At 43.1% G+C, this 21,886-nt stretch overlaps 2 protein-coding genes and 1 long non-coding RNA gene across 4 annotated transcripts in view; 1 reads left to right on the forward strand and 2 right to left on the reverse strand.

The window, feature by feature from the left end:
• TNNI3K (TNNI3 interacting kinase) overlaps positions 1-2,873 on the forward strand; it is a 58,884-nt gene extending 56,011 nt beyond the window's left edge. For both annotated transcript variants that reach the window (XM_082765960.1, XM_082765961.1), the window contains exon 25: positions 2,283-2,873. In XM_082765960.1, the coding sequence (XP_082622086.1) occupies positions 2,283-2,359 (77 nt within the window). In that variant the 3' untranslated portion in view covers positions 2,360-2,873. The remainder of the gene's footprint in view (positions 1-2,282) is intronic.
• A 125-nt stretch (positions 2,874-2,998) lies between these two features.
• LOC309880734 lies at positions 2,999-7,448 on the reverse strand. The gene is made up of 2 exons (XR_014318018.1): positions 7,249-7,448; positions 2,999-6,720 (listed from the first exon to the last, which is right to left on the reverse strand). It is a non-coding gene; the product is annotated as an uncharacterized lncRNA (long non-coding RNA).
• A 139-nt stretch (positions 7,449-7,587) lies between these two features.
• The window catches only part of ERICH3 (glutamate rich 3), a gene marked incomplete at its 3' end in the record, with an annotated part of 34,190 nt that continues 19,891 nt past the window's right edge, over positions 7,588-21,886 (reverse strand). Inside the window, exons 10-14 of the mRNA XM_082766555.1 lie at positions 20,824-21,010; positions 18,553-18,851; positions 16,202-16,420; positions 14,344-14,847; positions 7,588-9,074 (exon numbers count right to left, since the gene is read on the reverse strand). Of these exons, the coding sequence (XP_082622681.1) occupies positions 7,588-9,074; positions 14,344-14,847; positions 16,202-16,420; positions 18,553-18,851; positions 20,824-21,010 (2,696 nt within the window). The remainder of the gene's footprint in view (positions 9,075-14,343; positions 14,848-16,201; positions 16,421-18,552; positions 18,852-20,823; positions 21,011-21,886) is intronic.

Consider the following 21,886-nt stretch of genomic DNA (forward strand, 5'->3'; position numbering starts at 1 on the left):
TTATGCAGCTCAAAGTTGAGTCCTGTGGTGTCTCCAGGATAAGTGTCTTGAGGACCATCAGAATCACCATCCTCTGTCACAAAGCACCAAAACCAGCTGCTCTGGAGGACCTCCATAACACTCTGCAGCCCTGTCACTACTCTCTCAGGCTGCACCCTAGCCTTCCAAGATCCTGGTAGAGTAATCAAGCCATTGCAATGCAGAGCAGCACGCCAGAAAACAGAAAGCCCTGATACTTTTTTTATTAGAGTGCTTGGTCTAATGATTGCAAATATTTGCACTCTTTATTTAAGGCACATAAACCAGTTTCACTGTTGTCTCTCCTTACTCATCTCCATTTTGATCTTCTTTCTTTTCATTTGCTTTTTGCATAATGTTTTCCATTATCTTCATTTGCACTTGCAGTCTGTAAGCAATAAATAATTCCTTCACTCTTTTTCTTTTTTAGTAAAAGCCCTAAAAGCACCCTGTTCCCATTCCTGCAAGAGCCCTTGTCAAAGTGAACAATTTTCTTTATTGAATGCATTTGAAAACAGGAATTTTACAAATAAACACACCCATGACCTCTTTAGTGAAAGCAAAGGACCTGCTCTTTGTGGGAAGTGTCACAAATTGTGAGTTAAAAAGTACATTGAAAGGAGAAAAATCACATGAGATAGATACACAATGGCCAAAGAAAACTGTATATCCTCTAAAGTTTAAGATTATCATAAACAGAAAGTTTAACCTTAACTCTGCTTATCCTTGCTCATTGCAGCACTCAGACACAGGCAGACAAGCTACTGACATTGCAGCAACAGCCACCAAGGTTTCCCAACAGCAAAGATGGTCTTGGCAAGGCTTGCAGCACAGCAGCTTTGCTGCAGCACAAGGAAATGCATGCATTCCCTGAACACAGGGCAGACAAGAAGAAACCCGTGGGAGTAAGGCAAACCAAGCAACCCAGTAAGCTTGTTCCTGGGTGGTACAAAACTCACAGGCACAGCAAGAAAAAAAAAAAAAAAAAAAAAAAAAAAAAGTACAGGTTGTGTTTGGGGGGGTTGGAGACATGAAAGCATTTAAGAAAGCAAATGTTCCCCATTGTGTGGAAGCAGTAAAGTCAAAGAAACTGATGGTGGCGCATGTGGACAGTCTTCAACCCAGCATGACCGGAGAATCTCATCAGAGTGCAAAGTGTTGTCACCATGACCAGAGATGTCATTAAAAGTACGTCATGCTCTTGTTATGTGCCCCATCACAGACCAACACTTTCTGAAGCATGATGGCTTTAACTTCAATGGTTCAATGAAGGCACGTGCCTCCTTCACCTCCCAACATCCGGGGCACATCTAGCATGCATGACAACAATCACGGGCTTAAGATTGCATATTTAGAACATGAGTAAGATTTCCTTAAAGATACACTTTGTCATGCAGCTTTCAAAACACAGCACGCCATGATCAGAAGATAAACCAAAGTTGGTTATGGAGTACAGCTTGGGGATATAATGGTCACTGCAATTTTAGTTACCAGAGCCTTAATTTTATGCAGCTGTGTATAATTTCTGTTTGGCAGTAGGAATTTGGCACGGAGGAGCATGAGCAATGTTTTCTAATTCTCTCCCAATCCCTACACCCCAGAAAGTTTTTGTGCACTAGGTTTTTTTGTTCCCTGAGCATCTGAAAGGCTCTGTATGATGCATTGTTATCAGGAAATTTGAGATGACTACATAGGGTTTATTTTTATGTTAGTACAGTAAAACAAGGAGAGTGGGAGCAGCTGCCAACGACAGTGTAAAGAGAGAAATGAATTCTTATTATTGGAAAGCTCATTGAAAACACAGCACTGTCAAGAGCAGTTGATGTCCATTTTGTAGTGTCAAGAATTAAACAAGTTAAAATATTTTAAAAACACTTGTCAGAATGCTGATTTTGAGCTCGCCTAAGTTCTAATTGAAAGGACAAAAATATATATATATTTTAATGCCAAATGTCTTTAAAACACTGAGATTTTATGTCAGATTTTATGTATTTCTTTTATGTTGGTCACCAAAGCTTCTTTGTGTTTGACTATGTTGCATGCATTCAATGAATGATTGAGTCTGTTTACTTCCCATTTAAATTTCTCCTTGGTAGATGATATTGAATGGTGACTTGCAGACAGCAAAAAGGTATGTGTGATCAGTGCCTATTTATCTCAAAATGGTACGCACATTATTTTGTTGACATTGTCACTGCAGGGGTAAGTAGGGGAGAATCGCTGCTGTGTCAGGACGCACATGAACTTCCCTCTGCATCTTGCAGGTTACGTGTCGGATCCCATGAGTACCATGAGATTTCATTCCTGCAGCAGCAGCGGTAGCTTTGAAGAAAGCAGCTGACAGCATGGACCGCCTTACTGCAGAAAGTCACCAAAAACCAGCAGCAACTGTTCTTACCATACCAGCCTAACTCCCAAGCATCGCGTGCTATATTGATGGTACCCAAACTGAACCCTTTATTTGCTGACAATGAATGTCCCTCTCATGTTATGTGCTAGCATCTTTTTCTGCTTATCTTGAGGGGGCTTTTTCTTTTGGTGGTGTGCATCTACCCTTATACAAAGTGAATGCCTGCACTTCCAGCCTGAGCATTAAAAATATGAAGAGGTGACAGTAAAGGTGTGTCTGTTAAAGTTTAAAGCTCTGCTGCAAGTTGTTGTTACCTGGGTCCACATCCCCTGACCACCAGCTGCCCCGGAGCCCCAGCCCACCTCGCCACTGCGAGAAACAGCTTGTCCTTCCTGCCACCATGCCAGGCCAAGCTCCAGCTCCCAGATCCTGAACAAGATTGTCTCTTTTGTGAGCTCCCCACCATCACAGAAACACCTTGCCCTGCATTCTCAGTACCTCAGGCTCACACAGCTTGCTGGCACAGCAGCCCCACTACATCTTTTCTGAGCCCTGATCTGCAGTTGCTTTCCTGCTCTCTGAGAATAATGGGGTACTTGGGTAGCCATCATAACTGTACTCTTCCAGACATTTCTGTCTTCTCATTTGCTTCCTTGTTTTGGTTTGAGTTCCTTTATTTTTTTTATTATTTTTTTTCTTAAAAAGTACATGCTCTAGTTCAGTCATTTGGTAACAAAAAAGCCACATGGGAACTTCAAAAGAAACTTTTCACCAGCAGGGTAACACGCAAATCAAATCCCAAACCACCTATGTTACTGCAGACAGGTAAAATCATTGTGCCACAAGTGTGATAATCCTAAAGCAGAACAGAGCTACATTTTTCACTCAAAGCAGTTCCAAGGCAAAGTGCCAACTAGTGTGTGCTGAGTGTGCCTGCCGAGACCGGGTTTGCAACAGATTTCTCACTGGAAGTTTAAAAAAAAAAAAAAATAGAAAGGGCAAGACAACATGAACCCTTCTTCTAGAAGCAATTACACAGTTAAAATTATGCTGTTATTTTTCTGGAATCTGTTTTGAAAATAGTAAATTTTTGCTGCAAGCAACACTGCTATAATATTATTCCTTAATTGCATTTGAATACACAACTGTCAGGTGGGTAGAAATGTGGGTTCATGATTACTGCATGTTGCTCTGTGGATATTATTCAGGATGTTGTATTCTTATGACTACAGTGTCTGAACTGAGCTCTGTGATAAGGCATTGTGCAGTGTGACAGACATGCTCTATAAATTAGTAATAGGCTCTGCTGACTCATGTCTTGCATGCTGTTAGTTTCATAATCCTGAAGCAATAAAAATGGGGAAGGTTTCACTTAGTGAGGTTTACAGGTCTTTTTCCCATTTGTTTTGTTTCACCTAGGGAAAAATTTTCTATCAGTCTGTAAAACCAGAGTATTGGGAGTGTGGTGTTTTTTTAGAGCAATACAAGAAGCTCTGAGAGCCAGCATGTTCCTAACCACAGGACTCATTTCCCTAATTGTTAAAATCATACACACAAGAACCATTTATAAATATTGAAGTATTTTAAATTATGTATTATCAGTTTTCCTGTCCCTTACAGTCACTGCTGCCTTACTCTTTTGGGATTTCCCTGATGACCCAGATCTTCTGCAGCCAAGGAGTGTCTTGGGAGTTCAGGTGCTTCTTAGTGACCAACTCTTGCCATCTTTTCTAAAATGTTGGATTGGATTTAGTTATATCTGCTACTGCAAACTCACACCCCCGCTTAATCGTCTCCAGAGTGCTCTGAATGTCAGATATCTTTAAAGGAAGATTCTACCCATAAGGAGAAAAAACAAACAAACAAACACGCTCTCGTGCTCTCATGGCTGAAGTGCCAGGAGCAGAGACTGGAGGCTGGCAATCTGACAATAAGCTGCTCCAGGAGGAGTCCCCTGCACAACACTGTGGGGCACGGGTCCTGCCACTGCCTCGCCTGCTGCCACTCAGCAGCCACAGAAAGGACAAGGACGCGCTGGGGCAGGGACACTGCCCCAGAGCTGACGTTGGGGGGATCCCTGCCTCGGGCAGAGCCACACGGGGCTCCCTTGCCACAACGCAGTCAGTGCTGCAATGGGGACCCCGTTCCCATTCCCTGTGCCCTTTTTTTGGCAGAGATGAGTATTTAACAGCATTTTGAGATGCTTTGCTGATCACTCTGGCACTTACCTACGACACACAAATCTCTTACCTTTCCCATTTTCATCCTGTGCTCAGTAAAGCAGATAAATGTCAAACAAGCCAGTTGTTTGGTTCGTGACTTGCCTGAGTACAGCCTTAGCTGTAATCCTGAATCTTCCAGGGAATCACTGCTGAGGCAAATCCTTGCCTCTCGCCTTTGTCCACCCCTAACACTTGAGCAACCTGTGTGTATGCATGTGCATTCGTAAAACACTTTTGTCTGGTCCTGTCCACAAGCCACATCCATTTGCTTTTCATACAAAACTGTATGATCCAGTTTTAGTAGCACAAACACTCAACCCAACATTACTTAGTCATTCAGTTAGAAAGCAGAGATAACTACTGAAGACAAGGCCCTACTTGATTGCCAAGTATTATTCTTACAATTTAATCATTTGCAAAAATTCAATGAACTACACAGACTGATACATCATGTTTTTTTCTTGTTTGTTTGTTTGTTTTTAATAGACTCAAGTAAATATGCGTATGTGCAAATGTGTAGAGAAAAAAAACAACTCTGGAGGTCATTAGCATTAATTTGAATTCCAAACACTTTGTATACCAGGTGTATTCAACTGTAGAGTATGTAAACACAGGTTTTTTATTTACTGTAGTTTTTTATGCTGAGCAACACTGGAAATGTCTTGGTCCAGAGAATAAGCCAATACTGATTTTATGGACACTCCCTGGTTAAAAGGAAAGGAGCATTGCTGAGTTCTCAAAAGTCGAACACATGCTTTGTAAGCAAATATTGCCTATCTTGCACAGAATAAACATTTCCACTGCACCACAAAGGATCACTTAATGCAATGCTTTGTTTAAGCTGCTGATGACAGTAAAGCTATGAGTCTTCTTTGTCTGCTTTCTTCTTTCAAAATACTTCCTGGTATCCAGATTAAAAATACAAATGTAACCGTCTTTAGTACAGGAGGAAACAAAAATGAATTGATTGCATTTAAATTTGTATGTATTTAAATGTGTATTGATCTTAAATAATTTAGGGTAACAAACATGTCAAAATCCTGCTTGTTTCAGTTCCTTTCCTGATCTGAAAACCCAGCTACAGCTACATGCCGCTATGCTTACCGCCCCTGCGCATGGCAGGCCGGACCTCAGGGTCCCTCCAGAGGTGGGGGAGCTGAAAAGGGGATGGGCAGCAGAGACCCACAGCCAACCTAGGGTTGAAATGTCCTTATTCTGAACCACATGCTGCCACAGGCCCAGCAGCAGTTCCACCACAGACTGCATGGGCCAGTGGAGTTACACGTAACACCAGTGAAAGCAAAAGGCTCAGGCTTTCCTCATTTACATTGTAAATGAGTTACAACTGCTCTGATTTAACATTTCCCAACATCTTTTCAAAGTTCTGAGAACACACTGAAGTGTGGTCAGCACCAAGCCTGGCTCTGCATGGTGAGTGCTCCACAGCAGCCACCCCTGCGCACAGCACCCGCCGAGACGGGGCCGCTTCCCACTCCTGCGGCAACACCCCGATGCCCCGCACCAGATCAAACGACCGATGTGCTCAAGTGTCCTGCACACACCAATGAAGACGCAACCTCATCTCACAGGAAAGAGTTTACAGTTTAAAAAGCCAAATAACTCACATAAAAATGCACAGAGAGGAGATACAATCAAGCACATACACTCAGATGTACATTTGTAGTCCTACAGTAACACACACAGAGCACCTATCCTTAGCTGTCACTCATATCAGGTAGCAAAGGCAAGGGGTGTCTGGGGAGGATGGGAAGTTCCCCACTGCAATATTTTTCTGGATTTTGGAAATAGCAAGCGTGGCAGCTGTGGAACAATCCTTGTGATTTAGGTCTTCATAACTACAAAGGAGTGCTGTTCCCCGGGCTGGCATACACTTGATAATTTGAGCTGTCTGCTGCACACTGAGAAGCTGCTGTAGGAGAATGTGACAGACAGTTGTACTCGCAAAGTAAAATGAAGGAGTGAGTATCCTGAAGGGCACAAATCTAGTAGATGTGTAAATGTTGCAGAAAACAGCACTGAAGAAGCTGCAGAAAAAGCTCAGAGGACAGTTTCTTCCTTGTCCTGGGGCCCTATGGAGGGCACAACAGCTGCATCCAGGTTTACAGCATCCTAGGAAATGATGAGAAAAATGTTAGCTTTACAGAAAATAGGCTAAACTGAGGTACAGAGATACCACTGTAAGACACTTCGTGCAGCTAGATGCCAGAGCAACCAGAGAAGCCTGCTGCTGCTACTGGTGTGCAGCACAGAGCTCACGGGCAGTAACAGCAGCAGTGGTGACACTGAGGCCGCTCCACACCACCAGCAGCACTGGGAGCAGGAGTGGTGCTGCTGAGAGCCAGGAACACAGGGCACTGGGCATGGCTGGAGGGCCGAGAAGACATGGGGCTGCAAGCTTTAGCACCATGGTGAAGGTACATGCAACAGGGCTTCAGGAACAGGTAAGCACACAGAAGCTGCCATGCAGAAGGATTTGCCATCCTGTACCACAGCTATCAGTGGCAGATTCTTAAGGGGAGCATAAGAAAGCAGCAGTGAAAATGTAAGACATCCTCTGCTCCCAACACTGCTCCCAGCAGCCACGAGCCTGGGGATGTGAAAAGGAACATGCCAGCAGCAGACCCAGGCAGGACTCACCTCACAGCAGCTCCCATCCGTGGCAGCAGCTCCCGCATCTGGGCTTCCTCGCATGGGACTTTCCTTCCTCTGCTCCTGAGCGCCGGAGTCACCCTGTGTGTCTTCTGAAACACCCTCAGCCTTTCCTTTCTGGGCACTTTCACTGAAGCCAGACTCTTTCCCTTCGATATGTGCTCCCGCCTGCACCGTCTCTCCCTGGACTGCTGGCCCCTCTGCCACTGCCACCCCCATCCTGCTCTGTCCCCCTGCCCCTGCTCTTGTCCCCCTCTCCCATGCCCCCACCCCATCACCCATCCAGCCGTCCCCAGCCACCGCCACCTCCAGCCCCACCGCTCCCCCCACCGGCTCCGGTCCCCCCCCGTTCTCTGCCTTCCTCACTGCAGTGCCAGCTGCCTCCCCAGCTCTGCTCTCACACAGCCCCTCTGAGGGCAGTGCTGGTTCCTCCACCACCTCCTCACCAGGAGTTCTCCCCGCTCCCAGCACCACCCCATCCTGACCTGTAGCACACTCCCTCAATCCCTGCTCTGCAGCTTCCAGCTCCCATGGACCTGTCACTCCTCCCATGACTCCTCCACCTCCTATCTCAGCTCCATCTATCTCTGCAGATAGTCCCATCACTGGCCCATCAAGATTTTCTTCCATTACTCCATCTGCCTTTGCTTTGCTGCCCAAAGATGGGTTTTCAAGCAAAAGTGCTTCTGCTGAACCCTCCTCATCTTCTGCTGTTGCTGTCTGCTCCAACAAAGATGACCCTTCACTTGCAGGATCCCTTCCAGCCTCCACCAGAGCCCCTAATCCAGATGCTGCTTGTAACACTGGACCCTTGCGTGCATCCACAGACTCCTCCACCACCTCCTCTGCTCTTGGGAGAGATCTCTCTTCCACTTCTGGTGGTCTGTCAGTCTCAGACGTTGCTATTCCTATGGCAGCATCCTTCATCTCTGCCTTCTCTTCCCCTGAAGCTTTCAGTTGGGTGAACTCATTTGGCTTTAGTTCTTCCCTGCCTGTGCAAACTTCGGTATCCCCTAATGTTTCCCTGAGAGCCACACGTTTCTCCACAGCCTCCTCCCCTTCAGAAATAGCTTCCTCTACAGCCTCCGCTCCTTCAAGGCCAGCCACTCCCGTAATCTCTTCTTCTGCCAAGTTTGCATCCTCCACAGCCTCCTCTCCCTCACATACAGCATCCTCCACAATGCCCTTCCCTGCAAAACGTCCCTCCTCCGCAGCCTCCTCTGCCTCAGACATGGTGTCACTCACTGCCTCCTTCAATAGGGGCTCTGCCACCCCCACTGCCTTCTCCACCCCAGAGGCCTTCTCCATGGCCTCCCCGCCTCCAGAGAGCTCCCCAGCTCCCTCACCACACCCAGACACTGCCCCGTCTGCCTCCCTGCGTGCCAGCCCCCCCACTCCTGCTGATTCCTCTCCCTTGCTCCCTGGCTCCTGCAGTGCTCCCACGCTCTCCATCACCCTCGTCACAGCTTTCTGCCCCCCAGCTACCACTTCTGCTCCAGGCACTCCCTTCCCTGTCTCCTTTTCCTTGGCATCTCCTTCTGCCGTGGCCCCCCCTGCAGGTGCTAGTCCTTCCACAGCCAGCTGACCCGCTGCTGGCACCACGGCCACCACCTCTCCCTCGGGCAGCACATCTCCTGCCCGGGCCGCTCCCCGTCTTGCCCCGTCAGCGTGAGAATCTCCCTCCTCAGCTACACGGCCTTCCTCCACCAGTGCTTGTCTCTGCCCTGCCACCTGCACTCCTCGTGCCTCTTGTTCTGCTGCCTTCTGCACATCAGGTGCTCTTGTTCCTTCTGCCAAGAAAGCTCCATCTGGTGCTAGTAAGACACAATTGAAACATTGGTTTTACTGAGAGCTGAGTTAATGTTAAGGCTGGTTTACAGGGTTAAAAACATTATTTCTCGCAAGCAATGAAGGGACATCAGCATGGTGGCAAGAAAGAGACTTGCCATGCTGCTTCTTACCATGCACCTGAGCTCTGACTAGGTTTCTGGTGCTGCCATTCTGGCATCTGCCATGATAAATTTAGGCAAAAATGTCGATGCGTGACTGGCTTTCAGTTCTGAAAGTTCTGCCTGCCCTTTCCTACTCCTTTCTCTCTCTCCCCCCCCCCGCCCACCTGCCTTGCAGAGAGCTTGTGTGTACACAAAATAGCTGCAAGCTTGACAATAACACTCAAAATCCAGAAATAGGTGGTAAACTGCTCATATAAAATATGCATACATGGGAAGAAGAAAACACAGCTGTTCATGCAGAGTAATGCTTCCCATGCATTCTGTAATTATACCTGGGGAATAATACAGGGCCTTTTCCTACACCCTGAGAATTTACCAGCAATGTTCCTCATTGAATTTGGTGCTCCAGGGCCTGTCCCTGGGCAGGCACCTCCAGCAGGCTGCATTGCTGTACCCTTGTTTTGCACAAACAGAGCAGGTTCTTATTTAGAAAATGGTAGGTTTTGTGCCAGTGAAGAGAGCAAGGAGCAATGTCCTTCCCAAGCTACCCTTTCGCAAACTGGGCAAAGGCTCTCTTGCCCCAAATCATCTCACGCGGTTTGACTTATTTGATGCTCCTGCACTACTGCTGTACTCCAAAATCATTGCTTTTTGCTGTCTGCTTGGGCATGTACCCATGCAACAAAACCCCATCTCTGGAACAGCAGCCAAAGAGGACTCCAGGTGACCAACAGGCCAAGAGGACAATATTTGTCTCTCATCTCTGCCAGCAGAAGAGTGGAGCCCATGTCTGGTTTCCCACAACCCTTCCACTGGCCTTACTTACTCCCCGCTGCCCCCATCCCTTCCTGCCCTTCAGGGCTGGATGTGACCACTCACTAGGTAGGTCAGCTGCAAAGGAGCACAGAAGGTGCACAAGGCAGCTCAAGCAGCTGCAGACAGTAAGGGAGCGGAATAAAGGACAGGCTGAGAAGAAATTTTACTGAGAGAGAATGGAGACCATGAAAGGAGAGAAGAGAGCACAGAAAGCTGATTCCTCCCACCAGACCATGCATCACCTGACCAGTAGACCACACTTCAAAATTAATAACTCCATATTACATGTTGCAATATGAGAAGTCATGCCTTCCTGCAAAAGCACCTTGCACCAGGTGTATTGCTTACATGTACTACTAGTTTCCTGCCCTGTAAATTTACACTTCTGCTACTAGGAGGTCTGCTAGAAAAGAATTGGTTGCTTAGAAGTAAGTACAATAAGACTGACTGACCTAGCAGCTAGTCTCATTCAAATTGTCCACCCACCTCTGCCATGAAGTGACAAATAGCCTTCCAGAATCTGCTCTGGAGGATGCATCTGTCCCTATTTAAGAATATATTTAACCCATGGAAATACTGTCTTGCCTCAACACATTTACTTGTAGAGGTCTTCCGTGAATCGCTGTGTCTTCTAGGTGTCATGTATTCAAGCCACGTGTAATTACATTTAACTGAATGTTCCCTCCATCAATATATTAAGAAAAACAGTTATCAGTTCTTCTGAGACTGGAGAAAAAGCACCTGTTTTTTTTTACACATGTACCTGTGTATTTGGAATTTAATCTGTCTGCTGCTTCAGAATCAATGAAGAGTTCCACATGGAGTGGGAGAGGTCTTGTTCCCACAGTCTTCCTTGCCACAAACTTGCATTATTCTCTTCCCAAGTCCTTGCTTCTCCCCTGCCAGTGCACACCCTGTGATCTCTCACTTTTTTCCTATGAGGTTGTGGTTTTTTTTGTTTGTTTTTGTTTGTTTTGTACACTGTTGATTCTTTCTATTTGGCCACATGTTACTTTTCTTCTTTTTTTTTATTTTATTTTTATTTTTTCTTCTCCTTCCTCCTGTGGTTTCTCCCACTTCCTGCTTACAACTATCCTTCCCAATGAGAACCCTGCACCCACACAGCTCTGAAGAGAAGCATGAGAAAATTTTTAAAAGACCATTTCAGTTGATGTTACATAAAGAACTTGCTCAGCATGAAGGCCTTTTTGCCTGCACCACAGGTCCTAAAACGTATTGATGGCTTCACTACTGCTTTGACATTGCAACTACCCGAATTACTAAGATCTGCGTAGCAAGGAACCATGAAAGATGGTCAGGGAAGTTCACAGGAGATCACTGACAAGGTTGCTCCTGGGACCCAAGATCCTGACAAAGGTTTCTGAGCAATAGCACACAGCCTGTTTGATTCATTCTGCTGTTCCAATGCTGAAGAGAAGATAAGAAGCTTTCCACTCCAGGACATCCCTTTGCTGGCTCAGGCTGATGTCCAGGCAACACTTCCCTCAGACTCAATGAAATACCAAATTCTTTGCTAGCTGTTGTGCACATTGTTTTGCTTTGACCTGGTTATGGGCCTGAAGTCTGACTACTTGGAAGTTCAAATTCTTTCCAGTTTTCTGTCTATGTAATACTTGACAAAAGAGAAACTGACAGTCTATCAAAACACAGAGCCCAGGGAAGGATGAGAAATACTGATCACAGGAATTCTCTCATGGGCTCAGCAATATCTCCTTGTCACATAGAGCACAGCAAGATCAGAAGATGCACAGCAGGAACCCAACCCAGGTATTTCCATACTTCTGAGAGATCGTGTCATGCCACTGTTTATGATTTGCACAGACTCACTCTAGTGGAGCATTTTGCACCACTTGCTTCCTTCAGCATACATGAATTACTGTGATAATTTATTTCTGCACTGTTAATGACAGCATTGTTTTGGAGAAATCCTGTCAGGAGCAGAGCACAATTGGTCTCATCAGGGCAAAACAGAAACAGAAACAGTGTCCTATCAATCTCATGCAAACAGAGGCTGGAAAGCTAATGAGAATGACCAGCCTCATGGAGAAGTTCATGTGAAAAAAACAGAAGCCCAAGAATGGACTGAGAACGAGTTTTGACACAGCAGAGGACTGAGTGCTTTCAGCTCTCCTGGTGTCTCTGCAGGCTCTTAGCCCTCGGCGTTTTGGAGGGCTGGAGTAGTGGAAGTTGGAATCACATGGCATATTGTTAACTATAAACATCCTTAAATTTTGCAATTTGAATCTTTATCATGTTTGCCACTGTACTAAGTGCCTAGAAGAAGCTAAGATTCCCACGTGAGTTTTGTTACCCCACAATGTATCTTTCAACATGCTAATTATATCTCAAAAAAGGGGATTATTTTTTTCCTTTATTTCTCTAGACAAAGCTTCTCGGCAATTCCTTATTTGCTATAAAATTCACCTATACAACTCTTATGTGGACATGGAAAAAGCCTTCTTCAATTTAGGATTGAAAACTCCTATCTGTATTTTTTATGATTCAACAATTTTTCTTTTTCTTCCTCTCCCCTACTTGATCTGGTCTACCCCTGAATCTCAGGTAGTCTTCTGGCAGCAGAGATGATACAGGGCTTGGCTAAGAATGCTGTTTATATATATCTACATATATAAATGCTGCTACCGTGTAACATTTGGACATTCTATCTATACTTGATAGAGGGACTCTGTTGAAACCTAGAGCCATAAAACCAAGTGCACTGAATGTAAACATATAAGAATTTATGCTAAGAACAATGTTATCGTTTTATGCTAACTCAGCCTGAAATTACTATCCTTTACACATTCATTTGATCTCTCTTTGCTTTTGTATTACCACGTAATTTCCTGTGCTGTATGTTTTCAGAGTTCTTTCTTCTTCACCAGTCCTTACTCAACTCATCTGAGTCTAGTGGTGAAGCTGCTTACATTCAAGTTCCTTTCATGCAAGTGAAGAGAGGGGTTCCAGAAGCAAACATCTTTGAAGACTTCAGCATTATTCAATGATTAGTATGCTAATGTCTTTACCGACTCAATTCTGAATGCATAACAAAGCAAAAGCAATGCACGAGACAGTCAAAGTAACCCAGCAGCAACAGATTTGTCAAGCATTAAGCTTCAGCGTTTGAAGAGTTTATTCCACACATAGCTGTCTTAGATCTATGCATTGCAGTGAACAGAAAGCAATAGAAACAGAACAAAAAAACTCAAAACAAAAGAAAAGCATTATACATTCCACTGCTAATGGAGCGTGGAGAAAGACAATTAGAAATTTAATCTGCTATGGCTTGTGCCTCTCCTTCTTTATGTAAACACCAGTGCAGGTGACCATTCTGTTATACTGCCTGATTTAACAACATCCAGGAAATTTCTTCCATAACCTAAATGACACTGTAAAGCAAGGGCTTATATTTTTCCCCTTCCTCAAATATAATAATGCAGACATTGTTTATATGGCTCACCGTCTTTTACGTGCCTGTTATCTATAAAGGTAAAGTTGAAACCACAAGATGCCCATTTTATCAGAAAATTGAGGTGTCACACAACTAACAGATCTGCTCCTTGCCAACAAATCCATGACAGAGTGAAGCAAAACAACTATGGAACTACTGATGTAGTTTTGATCCTCATCTGCTGCACCATGATTCACATAGCATTTTTTTGGTGTTCTTTTTGAATCTAGCATTTGGGGCAATTGCTGCAAGTTAGAGCACAGGAAGCTCCACACTGATATGCAAAAGAACTTCTTCACGGTGAGGGTGACAGAGCATTGGAACAGGCTGCCTAGGGAGGTTGTGGAGTCTCCTTCTCTGGAGATTCAAGGCCTGTCTGAACACCTACCTGGGCAGCCTGCTCTGAGGAACCTGCTGTGGCAGGGGGGTTGGACCCGATGATCTTTCGAGGTCCCTTCCAACCCCTACCGTTCTGTGATTTCCACATTATAAAGAAAATTCCCCAGTCTGGCACACTGATTCTCGTATAAGTAATGAATTATTTTTGGATTTTATAGTAATTTCATGATATGTGAAACCTAACTTGTGAAGTAAAAAAAAAAAAAAAAAAAAAAATAGCCAAAGCCTTACACTGGAAACACTAGAAAAGAAACAAGCAAAAAAAAAAAAAAATGAGGTTACATTCTGGTTATTTAGCTCACAGAAATATAGAGTATTTTGGTAGCTTGAAAATAGTCCAGCAACTGCATTCCCCTTGCTGCACCGTGACTTAGGATAAAGGCAAATACAGCAACAGTTGCATTCACAGATCACATCACAGTTCTGCAGGGGGACTGTACTCACCACTTCCTTCGTCACTTTGAGGAAATTCTTCATTTCTATTCTCCACTTCCATCATATTATTTTCCAAAGGCACTAGAACGTCTTTCTCCCCACTGTCCCTCTTGTTACTTGCATTCTTCTCCCCATCTTCCTTTATGTTACTTTCTACTGTCCTAGCCTGTCTGAGTTCCCAATTAACTTCAGGACTTTGATGCTGTATTGACGTTATGTTTTCATGAAAAATTTCAGTATCTTCCCCTGCTGGTAGGTCTTGCACTTTTGTCTTTTCTGCTTCATGTATGGCTTCCTTTTCCAGTGTAAAAGTTTCCTGGTTGTCCTCTGTTTTGAACAGTTTATTTTCCCCATTCTCACTTCTGTATTGTGCATGTGCTGTGTTATCAGATGCCTTTTTGATATCATACTCCTCTTTGCCCTTAACATTTTCTATCATCTTTTGAACATCAGAGTCATCTCCACTGCTATACTGAGCACTGGTGGATGAGAGAGAATGTGCAGACCTCCTATCTAGAAATAGAAAACACAATTTTATTTTAGTATCTATCACTAAGACATTTGTATTCATTGGCCACAGACAGATACTCGTCTGATATCAACCTCTGTATTAAACCATCTGAAGATACTGTGACAAAATTCCAGTAACAGTAATAGGAGAGCATTGCCCAAATGTATCAGTGTTAAAATCAAAGCCATTTAACATATATTTTTTTACGATAATGGAAATGAGCCTCAGTAGCTCCATCTGTCACAAAAAATACACTTTAAAAAGCCCCTGTAAATATGGCTAAGATGAGTTTTAGAATAGTTTCTTGAGCTCTGCTTGATAAAAGATTTCAACAATAGCAGCAGTCCTTCAGTGCACTCCTGTTATGGAATCATAGAATCAATTCAGGTTGGAAAAGACCTCTAAGATCATATAGTCCAACCTTTAACCTAGTACTAAAGCCCACCACTAAACCATGCTACTACTTTCTAAATCTACATGTTTCTTGAAGACCTTCAAAGATGGTATATTATCTCAGTGAATATCATAAAGATATCCAAAATCAGATGTAAAACAATCAAGTTGAATAGGAAATGAAGCTCACTGTATCCTTTAATAATACATACATGGAGCATCATTTGAAATTCATAAATGGAAAATTTGCAGGAAACAAAAAAAAAAGCAGTGATAATTCTTCAGTAACATTTAACCAAACAGTAGAGATTATCGCTCTAATGGACATTGCCAGTGTCCAAAGTTCATATGGATTCAAGAAGAGATTAGTCAAAGTCAAGGAACAAAAAGCTATTTAGGCCTACTAAGTACAAGGGACCACCGTTGACTCCAGTGATTTACAGTGGTGGGAAAACACAGTGGGGAAGCAGAGCCAGAGATCTAGCAGAGTATAAAACTGAAGTTTATTCAGAATTTATGTCATTAAAAGACAGTAGTTCTGAAATGCAGGGTGTTTTGTCAGGTTTCCCAGTGACTTCTGAGATAAAAGTGCACATCCTCAGGAAGTGTAAGTGGTCATAGCTTCACGGATGTTGTTTACCATTAAGTGCTTACCTGTCCCAAGGATTTAGAGCTACTAATCTCTAACAGTGCTGGCTGGCACTATCTCAATTTATGCAACTAAACAGTTCAGTCATGTCTACTGTGAGCTGGCACATGCTTACATTGCCCCATAGGGTTAGTTTTTTTTCTGTGACAGTTAGTGGAACTGATAAGAACACAGGTAAGATAGCTATTTTTTATCAGTTCAGTAGGCACTACATGATCTTTTCTATGCAGACTCAACATACATTACTGGACATGCACAACATATAAAATATGCATCAGGTCAACTTCTCTAAGCCTCATTATAAAAATACTAACCTTGTTTGTCATCCTCCAAGTCACTGTCAGAATATCCATCACTTTCATCTCTCTCACTGACAGAGGCCTGCAGTGCCTTCTGTGATGAGTTTTCACTCTCCTTTTCATAGTCTAAATTATGTTCTTCATCATCTGGGGATGACTTTGACATTCCATTTCTTTGATCACTAGTCTGTCCTTCTTCATTAACTTCTTCTGCTTCAAAATCTTCATCATAGTCTAAAATAAAAGAATCATACTGTGAGACAGGAAATGGAATTCACAACTACTAAAGTTCTTTTTCAGCAGACAAAGGTTAACTTCATTAATTTCCTTTTCCCTTTTCATTTGTTCACTCGTAAAAGTCATGAGAGAATCTAAAACCACAGACGGGAATAGTAAGAGCACATTATTGTAAAAAAGCATCACATTCTTCATAGATAGAGTAGCACAAATGCAATAAAGCTACTGAATGATGTACAAAGTACGATTAATACATTAAAAACAAAATAAATAAAAAAAAAAGTTAGCCATTGAGAGGACTACAAGAATTAACAGGCAAACTCAAAAATAAAATGCAAGACACTCTCTTATTACAGCAGAAAAACTCATTGCAATGAGAAAAAAATAGAAGCAATAGAAAAAAGTGTAGAAAGATAATATATGGTGGAACAAAGTAAGATAAATGACACAGCTAATTAGCAAAGAATTGCCTTACAAACTGAGTTAATTAATTAAATCCAGGCAAAGGGTGCTGCAGAGGAACATTCTGCTATCACACTATTCTAATTTGCTCATTTAGTTCCCAGATGAAATCCTAGTACAAATGACGCTTACAGCAGAATTACTATCTTTACATTAACAGGGTCTGGATTTCTTTCTAGGCTACTAGCCTGACACATAAGATAGATAACTTTGCTCAGCTCTAGAGGTAAAAGCTGTCTTCATGCATATGCATTAAAGCATCCTTTCCTTTCCAGCCAGGAGTGCACTATTTTAAATCCCAGTCACCAGAAAGAATAGTGATGTCCATGATTTCCATTTAAAATTCAGTAATTCCACCGCTACCACTAGCTCACTGCACATGCTGCAGAGAAGCAACACACCTACATCGTGATGGAAAATTGTCACTGCTGACACACCAGCTGTCCCTCTTGGCCATTATTTCTCACCTTTCACCATAATTGCTCACTTCTTTTTTCTTTCCATCAGTGCTTTTAAAGTCCTGAAGTGACAGAATGCCATGGGCAGAAATGACGATTATCTGATGCAGAAGCAATTTAGCAAATAAACAATTACCCAGACAACACAGATTAAGGGAATAATTATATTTATTTTCTGTATTAAAAATCAATTGAGTTTCCAACTGCATTGTTGGAAACAAGGCCTCTTTAGGTAACTGTCAGAAAGATGCCTACCACCCTGGAAGGAAAAAGGCTTGATTAATCACAAAAGCACATCCACAAGGACTAACAAGGAAGCTGTGCAGTAGCACTGCAGAATTATGAAAGTAAAAATAGGATTAGGAAATAAAAATGAAAATCTTTCTCTGAGTAACACTTACTCTGAAAAAGGCATTTTAACAAGGAGTGAGTGAAAGAACAGGCAGAGCTAGCTGTCTCTTCCTTTAGGCGCAGGCAGAGGTGTACACAGACTGATGATGAGACTGGCCTGAGGTGGCACTGGGAAATGCCACATTCTCAGCATGAAGTTTGAGCTGCTACACATCATTTTTATACCATTATTTTCAATTATTTTCATTATTTTTATACCACAAATATCATCTTTGTCCACCAAATGAAACATCCCTTGGGCAAACTTAGAGCAAGGGAAGCCTTTCTCTGGTCTTTGTTTTTAAATCTCTGTCAATAGAAACCAGGTGCAACTCAATCAAAAGGGGCAAGGTCAGCCAGGTACAGCTGTCAATGGGAGTGCTAGGTAAAGCGAAAGGATGATCATCACAGCAGGGTCAGAGCAGAGGAGGCAAGAAGGGTGAGCTGGGAGGCCAGGGACAGAGGGAACGAATGTTCAGAAGAGTGAGGAAGCTGGAGGTTAGTGGTGGTTGGCAGGTACACGGTGCTTGGGGCTGTGTGATGGAGAAGGGGAAGAGCTTTACACGAACAAAGCATCTTGCTGCTGCTGGCAACAAAGAGAGAAGACTGAGGTATTTCACCTAGCGCTCAATCTTGCTGCTGTGTGTTCCTCCCAGCTATCAGCCACTGATAACTTCACCATCCTCACCATTTTTCTCACATATGAGCTATCCTAAGAGTGGATACCACCAAGTGAGCTGGAGGCCCGCAGTCCCGCACCCTCTCCAGAATTACCCTCTCCTATTTTTCATCCCCTGCTTGTGTTTTGGAATACCGTACCATTTTTACCAGTGTCTTCCTGACTATCTTCTGTCTCATGATTTAATAGTTTTTTCCTTTCTTCTCCTCTATGCTCCTGTCCGGTCTCCATTTTCTCTTCAATGGTTTCCATACTTGCTTCATGACCTGGTAAGATGACTAACACCAAATCTTTGCTTGATTTCTGCTCAACACTGCTATCACTTGGCTCACTGTGTGCTCCACCTTTCCAGGAACCCACTTGCTTTTCCTCATAGTCCTTCTCCATCTTTCTCTTGGGAGGGGATGGCTTTTTGTCCAGACCCATTGCAATAATGCACCTACAAAAAAAAAAAAAAGGAGAATTGGAAAGCATGGCATTTTTCTGTCAGTGAACAATGGAAAAACAGTAGACAGTGAGCTCACCAGCTCATTACCAGTTGTGAGATCAGGCACGTATCTGCCTTCATTTCACCTCTCAGACAACAAGGATACTGATAACAACTGTCTTTGAGAAGCACCCTAAAATCCTCAAGTGCTCCACAGACACAGATGCAATTCTCCCTTGAAGGACAGTAAGGCTATCTGCACTTAAAGGTGACAACTGAAGGATAAGCAGTTTAGAGTCAAAATTATCAAAAGGGTTCATTAACTTCAAGCTACACCAAGCATGATCTGCAAAGACATAATCACTGTGAAAGGCAGGCAAGCTCCAAGTCAGAGGTGTACTGGATACAGATCCTGCATTATCTGCAAGTAAAGCAGTAACACAGGTTTTATGAATATAACATTTTTTAATTTGCCTGCTGGGTCAAATAACTGTGGGTGAAGAGGGGTATTGAATTTGGATTATTTAAAAATTCTGTTCTGTTTTTTATCTAAGAGAAATACAAACATATGAAAAACAAAATGCTTTGAATGACTTGTTGAGACTGCTCCTCTCATATAAAAGGAGTGCCAAATTCCCTTTCTTATGGTTAGGAGAAACACGTAAGAGACCAGAGTTCCTACTCCGAATTTAGCATTACTTGCAGACATAATGAACAACTCTACACCACCTATGAGTGTGAGGACATTGTGCTGCATATAATAAGTTGATTCAAATCTACAGGCAGAGTGAAACTGAAACTGGGAATTTCACTCTAACTAATCTTAAGTCTCTGTGGATAATTGTATTTTCTTCATAGACACCTATGTCTTAAAAACGTTTCCTCCACCTAAAATGCTTTTCATATCTAAAGTTTAAATGTAATTCCTCTCACATTACAGCTGTTTACAAACTACTGTGAATATCCCATCATCAAGAAGTCTAGAAATCTTTTAGTTTTGCAGGCATAAAATGTAAATGTGCCAATTTCTAAGAAGAGATTTTAATTATTCCTGGTATTTTTCAGGGACCTTTGAGATACTCAGTCATAGAATCATAGAATGGCTTGGGTTGAAAGGGACCTTAAAGATCTTCTAACTCCAGCTCCCCTGCCATAGGCACGGATGCCACCTACTAGATTAGGTTGGCCAAGGCCCCATCGAGCCTGACCTTGAATGCCTCCAGGGATGGGGCATCCACAACTCTTGGCAACATATTCCAATGCCTCACTATCCTTAGAGTGAAGAATTTTCTCCTAATGTCTAGTCTACATCTAACCTATTTTAGTTTAAGGAAGTTTAAGGAAGATTATGCTAAAATTAAAGCTTCTTGGCAAAACCAGTTGTTGCTCACAGCACCAACCTCTGTACCAAGAGAATGGAACTCTTCTCTGCACGGATTTGTTTTCAGAACATGGCTAACATTCAATACTGCCATATTCTGCAGCCAGGAGTATTACACTTTAGAGGCAGAGCTGTTTAATAATAAATGATCTTTTTATCACAATCACAAAGAAAACCCCAAAGACTACAACTTACTAAACAGCACTCTTGATATTCCTTATCGCTTCCACCAGAAACATGAAGGTGGCATGCTTATACCACTCCACGCCTATTCCTCCAAACTCTGCTGTTGATGAAGCACTGAATGCCTTCATGACAAGCTGACAGATGAAGTGATATGATGCAAATATTGTCCTTTGCTATGTGAACTCCACAGAGTGTTTGAAGAGGCAGCACAAAAGTCAGCTGACTTTGATGACATCCTTGAACGTAAGAGTTTGAAGGGTAAGCTTAATTATGCACGTTGCAAGGGGTACTCAGAAACTGACCAGGTTCTACAGAGCTGTGGAATGCCAGAAAGATTTAAAAAGAGGAAACAAGTGATAAATACTCTAAAAACTGGGCTGCTAAGACCCTGTGAAAAAAGTGCATGTGACTCCATACCTATAGCAAGGAGATGCTCCTTCCACGTTAAGAAACCCAAAGTATCCATGTCTGCCTCCCAGCCTGGAACGCTTCTGATGTTTGTACTCACAGCAAGAGCTCAACCTGTCCACTTGCATCCCATTGAGAAAAAAGGTGAGGCTGAATGGGAAACCATGGTGCCTCTTTGAGACAAACTGGAAGGTCTCTGAAACCACAGAAATGAGAGTTCAAAGAAAAAGGTTATGCTTTATGGTCAGCCCACTGCATTTCTTGCATCTCATCTACATCATTGCCAGAGCATCCAGCCCTCTGAGGTCGGGTTCTTCCATTCTCAGCTGTATTAGTTGGTAAAACTCTACTCTCCTCCAAACACAACAGTCTTATCTCTTTCCAACCCAGAAGTACCAGGATGGACACACCTGCAACAAGCTAATACATCGCCAGTTTAGCCACTTGCTGCTACAGCATTAATAGAAACCAGAGACTCTCATCTCAAAAAAAATGACTTTTCCACACATATTAGTGGCTCTGGGCCTGAAGTAATATGATCTTACGCATAGCAACACTAAGCAGCTGAAAGCTACTGTTTCTGGAGTTTTTTCAAGCTACTCTGCAAGGGCACTGTTAGGCATACAAACGTTAAGAGCACTGAGGCTCCTACCCAGCTCCCTTCCAAGAGAGACTTATTTGTAGTGCCTTTAATTACAATTCATGCTATCCTTCCAAAGTAAACTGAGCACACACAAGTAGGGAGGAAGCCACACTACGCCAGCAGGTTCCCTAAGAGGTATGAATGTAGCACAGAACAACAGGAGGACACACAAAGGACACCTTCTTGCACAGCTGGGACAAAGCTGCAATGAGTATCTTTAAATCAGATCTGTGGGCACACTGCAATGCATCCACAACGCCAGTGGACAGACTGAAGTGCAGGAATCTCTGCACCATCTTCCCATATCCAGTAAAAATGCAAATGCAGACACAGTGGGTTCTGTGAGCTGGAATGAGGGGTACAGCTCTCTTTCTCATGAGTGAAAATCTCCCAGTCATTTCCTCTTCCTAATTTTCCAGAACATAGTTT

The sequence above is a fragment of the Aythya marila genome (genome assembly GCF_965140915.1).
Source record: "Aythya marila genome assembly, chromosome: 8".
NCBI lineage: Eukaryota > Metazoa > Chordata > Aves > Anseriformes > Anatidae > Aythya > Aythya marila.